Source organism: Cynoglossus semilaevis, chromosome Z, assembly GCF_000523025.1.
Source record: "Cynoglossus semilaevis isolate Cse_v1.0 chromosome Z, Cse_v1.0, whole genome shotgun sequence".
NCBI lineage: Eukaryota > Metazoa > Chordata > Actinopteri > Pleuronectiformes > Cynoglossidae > Cynoglossus > Cynoglossus semilaevis.
Window position 1 is genome coordinate 636,813 of NC_024328.1, and position 9,399 is coordinate 646,211.

At 39.0% G+C, this 9,399-nt stretch overlaps 1 protein-coding gene across 2 annotated transcripts in view; it reads left to right on the plus strand.

The window, feature by feature from the left end:
- The window catches only part of tcf7l1b (transcription factor 7 like 1b), a 43,371-nt gene that overhangs the window by 24,515 nt on the left and 9,457 nt on the right, over positions 1 to 9,399 (plus strand). For both annotated transcript variants that reach the window (XM_008335573.3, XM_008335574.3), the window contains exon 4: positions 472 to 555. In XM_008335573.3, the coding sequence (XP_008333795.1) occupies positions 472 to 555 (84 nt within the window). The remainder of the gene's footprint in view (positions 1 to 471; positions 556 to 9,399) is intronic.

Sequence of the window (9,399 nt, forward strand, 5' to 3'; positions counted from 1 at the left end):
CTCTGCTCTTTAGATGGGAGCTTCCTTCCAGCTGTCTCTTCCCACCCACTCAAAGATGGGCGCCCACAGCTGGTCTCCTGTTATTTTTCCTTCCCTGACAAATGGCAATTTCACAGTCCTCCACCACTGCGCTGCGTTCACATCGTTCTCCCTGCTGTCCGCCGTGCCAAAAAATGACTGTCTGACTCCAGCAGGGATGTGGGTCTCATACAGGTGTCTGCCGCAGATCTCTGCGGGTTTGACACCAGTCATACCACTTTTGCACGGTGCAGGAAAAGATGTTCTCCCAGCACTGCTGACACTGTAAATTTAATGCAAGATTTTTGCTCATGAGACTCTTATACCTTTTGGTCCTAATAGTCCTATTTTACCTCTTTATGATTTTTCCCCTCATTTTTATGACTATTTTCCCTCCAGTGTGTGTCTGGTTTTGTTGTTTAATTTTTTTCCTTCTTTTTCTCTTACGCACAGTATCTGCAAATGAAATGGCCTCTTTTGGATGTTCCAGGATCTGCAGCTCTGAAAGACTCCCGCTCTCCAACCCCAGGGCATTTAGTAAGTAGTAAAAACATCTGATTAAAACTAGAATTTCAAAACTAAGTGTTTAGGCGCCGAGATAGTTTTTTTTATTTTTACATTTAAGGATCGTATATGATGTTATTGGGAAATGCTGCAGTGCTCACATGACCTTAATTTGATCTTTGATGATTTGAACTCAAACTTAAAACCCACTGGACCTGAATCTGACTTCAACTAATTTATTTTGTTCACATCCAATTTTCTTCAGCAGTCAAACCATGGACAGTAAGAACATTTAATTCAGAAACTTAGAACATGACCTCGAACCTTGGGGCATGATTTAGACGGTATTTTAACCTTTACTGAGTGATTTGGATTAGTTGCAGTTTAATATTTATATATTTAATATTTTGGGTATTTCTCATGGGAAAAAAACCCCCAATAAAACTACACACGTTTATAGTATACATGCAAGTTAACAACGTTTAAACATCTGTAATGACCTGATCTGCTCTCATAACCTCCTGTATCATTTACTGTATACTGTATTTATTGTCTAATTTGCTCACTGGTCATTCAATTTAGGGAGTGTGCAATGCATCTGCCCAGAGGATAGAGAGGGAAATTAATTCACTGTTTTCCCACACTATGATTTGACACAGAAATAACTAAATCATGTGCATCAGTAAAATATGGGGAAAACACCAAAAATGCCCTACTATTTCTGCTTTCCTCATTTGATGAAACCGATAAAACCTTGGGGCTGCATTATACGGGACTTTAACTCAATAATCAAAGAAGTTATGTGAACTTAATGAGGGAATGAATCCATGTACTGTAAACCATATCAACTCCAAACTCTCACCATAATGCAGTTATTCCCAATAATCCAGTTGTGGTTTACATGTAGTTGTTTGTGGTTCTGGGAACCACAAACAACTACATGTAAACTGTGCTGTGAACCCTACCAGTCCTGGTCTAAAAGTCTGTCAGTCCGTCTGTCTGACTGCCTGTGTTTGACACATTAACACAATCTCCTGCCATTAATCTCAGGTTTGAACCTCCTATCCATTCCTTAACATTGCCACGTAGGTGTGATGCAGTCACGGTGGTGTCTCGCTCTGGTTGGAACAATGCAGGTCCTCAGCAGACCTGTTTGGTCAGTGGCTCTGCTGACAGATTATCTCTGCGTTGGAAAGCAGAGATAACACGGGGCTGGTATCACCAACCAGATATCTTGAGGCATTTCTTTTTATTATTTCATAAAAGCCATCTCAAGCAGATTATAAGCAGATGAGCCACAGTCAGCTCATTTCAGTAAATGAGAGGCGTTGTGGTTCGGCCCCTTGACCTCACATGCCCTGCCTAGACGTGCTCGCTGAGTTTGTGGTTGATGAAAGTCCTCATTGAGCATAGTCAATGGGAAACTGTTATAAAGGGGAAACTGTTCATCCATGGGAATTCAGGACAAACTGGAAGTTCAATAGACACCAATTAAGCATATTTAATTAAACTAAATGCTGACCTCTCAGTGACACTGTTAGTGTTCTTGTGAGAAACCTTGTTGAGATAACCAGGGTCTACATATAAAATATATGTTGTAATATGTAAAATTATACAAATCTCTGTGACCAATTTTACTACACTGATTGCAGTACTGCGGTAGTTATACTGCTGTCGCCGAGCCTCACAGTCCACATGAAGCTGAGGAGTAGGTTAGAAAATAATTTTGTCTCGTGGTTTGTTGTAGTCCTCATGTGTTTAACCCATAAGTCACTAAGGGGCAGACAGGAACTATGTATATGTGGTCCATAAACATGCATACTCTACTGAACCTATATAGTTTAAATGAAGCCAGCTGCGGCCCATATGGATATGTTTGGTGTAGAGCAGAGATGTCAGAGTCATTTTAGTTTATTAATATCTATCTTAAAAATTTAATTTCATTTATTTTTATATTTTCTAAACCATCTGTATGTTTAACACCATTGGTTCAGGAATATTTATTGTAGGAAAATAGCTAAAATATTCAGTGAAAGTTGATTGTTGCCTGTATTAACTTCATTATACACGCATGTTTATTTTCTGCTGTAACAAACAACACAAATCAACTGAGCAATGCCTAAATACCCAAGGAAACCAGACTGTTGCTGCTGACAGTTCTCATCCCTTTCTGACAACAGAGGAGGATGTGTTCAAACTTCAACCTCAATTTGAATTAATGAACATGGATATTTGTACATTTGTAAATAAATAATTTCCACAATCGTAGAACCTTAGTTGATTTGGACAGATATCCCCTGAGGAATTGATCCTTTAATTTGAGAGCATTTTGTCACAACAAGACAGATCTGAAGAAGTGGCTGGTGGGTGTAAACATGTTTTTGCATCATGAAGGAGTTTCTCTCTCTTTTTCTTCTGAAGGCCTCAGGACTCAGGCTGCATGATATTTTCATTCATACATCTTGTGATCTTTGAGGCTTAGAACAAAACTCCTTGAATCTTTCTGTGAGAACAATCCACTAAAGACCTCATTGTTTCATTGGAATCCATTGACTTTTATGCCTGTACACTTTGGCAGTGTCTGCACATTAGTTCTTTGGCTTTATTCTCATTTGAATTTTATTATATTTATATTGGTTGTATCAGCACGTCAGCAGCAAATGATGCCAGGTACAGTGGCTAAAACCATTTTGTCCTGGATGTTTAAATACCCTTAAAAAAACAGCTCTTGTTCTCACATCATTGGTGGAGATAAAATTTCAAAACATGAATTGTTACAACAGCAGTTGAATTTAAAGGAAAGAGAGTCACACTGGGTGCAGCTGAGTTCTCTGCTTGTTCTGTTTCTCCTCTGTTCTTCAGTGGCTGCGGCTGCTGCTGCTACTTTTCATGTTGTTCCATGTGAAGGATTTTCTTGTCTTCTTCTTTTTTGGGAGAGAGCCTTCATCTCTCTAAGCCAAGAAAATCAATACCGACAGAAACATTAGGGACTGAGGATGAGAGAGATCTCACAGGGTTTTTTTTTTTCAGCAGAACTGTGTGAATCAGTGTCAGAAATTAGTCCCTGTGTCCTTGAATTTCACATGACGTGGTCTGAAAGGTGACTCATTTCCCTGGTAATTTAGCAATTTCTTACACAAATTAATGTCATACTTTAATACAAATCATAATGTGATGTAGTTGCCAAGTAGGATCATGCAGCATTTATGTGTCTTTTTGCAGTATGGTCAGTTATAAAGGAAAACATTTGTTAGGTGAAAGAGTTCCTAATAGTAGTTTCAACTCAGGGGTTGGCCAGAACCTGAATAATTAAGAAACGTGAAAGTTATTATTTTTAAAAATGAATGTCTGTATCAAGTTTTAGTTAGTGTGTTATGCAACACTAGACATTAAATGTATGTAATTTTAAACATGTCATTTCTTATTTCTAAACAGCATTCTCCTGATTGAAGTATCTCTAATATTGTATTAGTATGTTTCCTAACATTTGATTAAATCACTGTGGATATAACCCAGGAATTGCCACCACATTCAAATGAATTATTATCATACTCATACATTTCCTCAGTTATATGTTGTTCATAATATTTTACTATACACATATATATAATATAACCAGGTTCTTGAGTATTTTTATCAGGCTTCACTTGTGGTTAAATTACACAGGTTTAATGACTGGATAGTCTGAGGGAAGGCCTGAATATGAGAACATAATCCTGTCTACAATTTCATAGTTCACTGGCCAAATATTATGTGAAGGGAAGTTGACAGAAAGTGTCACAGCTTCAGTTGTGTGTACTGAAAGGGGAAGTCACCCTGCTTGATCTGTTGACCTCCTACTACTGGGTCATTTGGTGTGGAGGGAGAAGCCTCTAGAGAAAGTGAAACAACTGATTCTGCCCTCACTCCTCACCACATGCCCCTCTGCTGCTGCTGCTGCTGCTGCTGCTGTTGACAGGGAGCCAGGCTGATTATGTGCTCATTACTACAGTGAGGGAGAGAGTTGCGGAGTGGGAGGGGAACAGCAGGCAACCTCCCCAGGCCTGCAGGATCCCCGGGCCTGAACACTGCACTAATGAGAGCAGGATGGGCACACATAGGGGGCCAGGATTACTACCCAGGGCCAAGACGGGCCAGAGAGAGTGAATAAGGGAAGGCTACCCCAGGAGACTTAAGCAGGGACTGGTCCTCCAAACATGGGTTTAATCTGGCACTGTTTCTGACAGTCTCCATTTTACTTTAATCTGGATGATGTTTGTTTTCTCATAGCAACAGCATCAAAAGCATTTGTTTGCATTTAAATTATATATATATAGGTTGAACCAAACAAGTGCAAGGTTTGCTAAGTGCAAAGTTATTGCAGTGACTTTACTCTCCTTACAGTTTACCCTAGAATCTACACATCCATTTTTATGACCTCCTTAAAATTTAAAAGCTACACTTTAAAAAAATGTTTTTAAACATTTTAAAACTTTCTGTTGAAATGTTAGACCCATGAAAAATCAGAGCAGTAGCCGGGGACAAAAAGACCCTCCTGTCACTGTGCAGATTGGCTCCATAAGGCCTGTATGCTAATCTGAGCCTGCTCTGGTCTTAGATGCTCAATTATTCAACAGTCAGCTTTGTTTAGCATTCACTTGGTATTGCATCTGGTGGCAGTGTTGGTGCTAGTACTTATGGAACGACTGGAAACAAGTACATATTACAGACACACACACTGTCACACACCGAAAACCCTCATATCAGCTGGTGTGTTCAGAAGGCTGCCTTATTATTAATAAAACATCAAAGGTGCTGCAGGGCTTAGCTGGTGCGGCACGATAAATTTGTCAGCCACTCACCAGTGGAGGAAACAGACTAGAATTATCTGCATCATACACTCAAGTTTATTAAGTTAGTAAAACTGTATATAATACATATGAAATATCGAAATTCATAAATATAGCTAATAATTGCATCCATATAGGAAATTAGAGTTATACAACTAAATCATGTGGTAATGTGGTAAGACTCAGGGACAGAAAAAAAGCCTTAATACTAAACGCTAACCTAAATTTTACGGTGCTGATGAGCTCAGTGCTCATCAGCACCTGTTGACTCAGCGCAGGCACTGTCACACCTTTGCACAGTACCCTGTAATTGAAAAGGAGATGCTAACGAAACACCAACATTAGACTCACTCCCCACCTATCCTCCTGCATCAATCCTCTTTTGTCATCCTCCACAAACAAAGGCTTGGCAACAAGCTCATATTTGTATTTAAATATAATTAAAACTGTCAAGATGACACTAAAACTGGACATACAAGTGTCACTAACAGAGCTAAATATATAATTACCTTTTTAATAGCAGCACACATTCTCTAGAAGCTCAAACAGATTATTGACTGCATTTAGCTTAGCCTTGTATTGGTAAAAGCAGAAGTTCTAGTTTTCCGAGGTATTTAAAAGCAGGTATATGCAGAGGAATAAGTATAAATAAAAAAAATAAAGTATAAATAAAGCACAGAGTAGCCTTCAAGCTACTCTGTGCTTGAAGGCTATGATGTAAATTATTATCGAAGTAGTAGGAAAATAGTTCTGAAACCAAAATAATTATTATACAATCAGTGGTTAAGGAAATGTCTGAGTCAAATGTAGTGGTGGACTTTCTTAGAATTCCTTAGTTAAAAGAAAATAGAATAAGTCTAGTTTAAAAATCTACCTTTTCCTATATTTGTTTGAAAATGTTTTTTTTTTCAAAGGTTGGCACTAATGTGTATTTTGATGGTAGATAACTTCAAATTGCTATATTGCATTTTTCCAAGAAGTATAGACTTCATCTAAATTTCCGTTTGGAAATTCAGTTCTAATACTGTGTAGTTTATCAGTTATTCTTCTTTTAATTTAGCCCTTACATGAATTCATCAGCAGATCCCGTACTTAATCTTTGCTATTTCATATCACAATACGTATTTATTTATCTACATTAAACATTAATTTCTAAAGTAATATACGTCAAATGTTGATTTCTCTGTGCCACAGAGTTTAAAAACCAGGTGGAGATCAACTATAAATTACTATATCATTTGCATATAATTATAACAACCATGACAAACACAGTGAGGAAGGTAAAAACAACAGCGGCTTCATGTTCTGCCGTTCTAGATGGAACCTCTTTTACACACCAAAAGTTTTCCCTGATAGCTTCAACAATCTATTTTGGTTCCTATGTAGAACAAGCAAAAGAAGGAGTTGGATTAGATGTTAGCTGCTGTCCTGCTCACATTGTGCAATTACTTTTCAACAAAGTAAAGGAGAAAAAACATTGAGTCATACCAAGATCAGTTTTCTGTGTCAGTATTAGCTACACTGACCGTCACTGTTACACTGAATTAGAGTTTGCTCTGACTCTGGAATGACGCAGACGTGACCGGAGCGCCTGCCCCTCACTTTCTTATCAGATCATCCAGTGCACAAATATGGGCTGCTCCTCACTTGACTGTGATGCAAGAATCGCTGTCTTTGTCTCAGCAGCGTCTAAAGCAAAACTGACAACGGGAGACCTGGTCCTGTCAGCACGTCATAAGTCACTTAGTCATGGAATTGTTGGAGTGAATAGAAGTGGTAAGGTCTAGAGCTGCATTCCAGAGATGCTTTTGGTTCTGCGATTGTCACTCTACACAGCACTCTCATAGGTACAAGTGGAGATATTAACTAAACAAGATGCATTTTCCCCTTTTCCCCCTGTTTCCAAGCAGCATAGTTAGTAACTTTTGACCCATTGCTCGCTTAGCAGACTTTTTGACACAGTCTGATGAGATTCTCTCGTTTTGTATTAGGCAGCAAAACAAGCCAAGTCCTTCACGAAATCAAAGGCTTTGAATCAAAAGACTGCACTGAATACTGATGTAAGCTGTGCAGAGCTGAGGGGAAAGCAGTGACCTCTGAAATGAGGTGTGAGGAACTTAGCAATGCTTTGATTCACTCAGAAATATCGAGTCATTTACCAGACTCAGCAATATTATCAGAAATAATAGTTTAAAAATATTTTGCTGACCATCCAGATTTATTTAGTGACCACACAGGGAATATTCACACAAGTAACATGACACTGCTCTGCACTGTGTTGTTCTAACCTACATTATTACTGCAGTTGACCTTTTGGAGGCGATGACCAGACGCAGAGCACACGTTGTCTCTCTGATGAATGGCACGGTTTTGGTGTGGTAGATTCTAAAAAGACATATGACACGGTCGGTTCCCTCTCACGTCCGCTTCCTGTTGCCGTTGACAAACAAGGGCTTGGATTTCTCAGCATGCCAGGCATTCTTTTCACCCTGTCTTTCCTGGAGTTTTGAAAGGCGTCCGAGCCACCCACCCAGAATCGGCCCGGCATAAAGCCACAAAAAGCTGCAGGGTTATTCAGTTTGTTCTAAGCTCTCTTCCCCGTCGGCTGTTTGCCTAGTAATTCAATTCAGATGTGCAGGATCCAAAAACATGTTTGCTTGAATGAAATCCACCCCTCCACCCACAGTGACCAAGGACGGTGCTTTTCTTAGCACTGTTCCAAGTTGGACAGCCAAAGTGAGGTTCTGCCACCTCTGCCTTTTAGCTTCAAACCCTCTTAGGAAACAGACATCTTTTCTCAGCACGAGCCATAACCAAGTTTTAGCAGTACGTGTGTTTTTATTTTCTTTTAAACATTCCTCTAACCCAGTCCAATTTCTCTAAGAGTCATACTGTATTTTCCCTCGCTAACTGAGTGCTATGCACCGCTGCCGACATGTTTGCAACCAGCCAGTCTTGTTTAGAGAGCTCAGTTTCTGTCTCTCAATGCAGATACCATCTGGTTCCAGGTCGAGCTTTATCCCTCCTATCATGAAGATGTTGTTTATATTTAAAACACGGCTCATGTTCCTTGTGGTTTCCTTATTACACTTGCTTGTGGCTCATGAAGCCAGACATACGAGGCTGACATGGGCTGGAGGAATATAACCTCCACACATGGGCCATGTAAAGGAAGGCATTGATACATTAGTGTTTAGTTTAAAGTCACGTTCAAGCCATTAGTCTAGTTTTTCACTTCTTACAAAAACCACATTTTATGTTCTCAGACATTTGAAAAGCTTAATTGATTTAACTTAGTTAAAAAAATTATGTTGATTTTGATCAATGGCATTGAGAAAGGCAGGACGGTTATGTAGGTTTGAGGCCTGCATTTTTACCACATTTTACTGGAGATGAAACAATTGAAACTTTGAGCCACGGTTCTGGATTGGTGCATTCCAGAATATGAATAATTAAAAGGCATCATTTTAAATTCCCACAGTACTGCTTCCCAAAATCTGTTGGCATACAAAAGTCTCCAACAACGTTCACAATACAGAGGGAAAACGCAGGCATAATGTACTCAAACAAGAGTAGTCAACAAAGCACAGCATAAATATAAATGACGTGTGAGGCCTGGGATTTAGACAGAGCAGCTCAATGCTATTCCTGTCATGAAATATAATCAAAATCTCTTTTTTTGCCCTTTTTTAAAATCCTGGCCTTTGAGAATCATCACTTGCGTTTTCCTTACATGATCTTCAGGCCAAATTATACACCACTGAATTATGGGTAGAGCTCAGAGTCAGAATTAGAATTGGTTTTATTGCTTAAGTTCTGTATGTGTGCACATAGGAAGGCTTTAACTCCTGTTACCGATACGGCTGCAAATAAACAGTAGCAGCAGTTAAATGGATACATACAGAATTTCTTTAAATAGAGAATAATTATTTTGGAGATTTAAAATGAAATCAGTACTGTTCTTCTGGACTGTGGTTAAAATAAATGATCCAAAATGTTCTTTTTATTCTAAATCTTCTGCTAGGTTTCGTTGACCTAAAAATAGCAC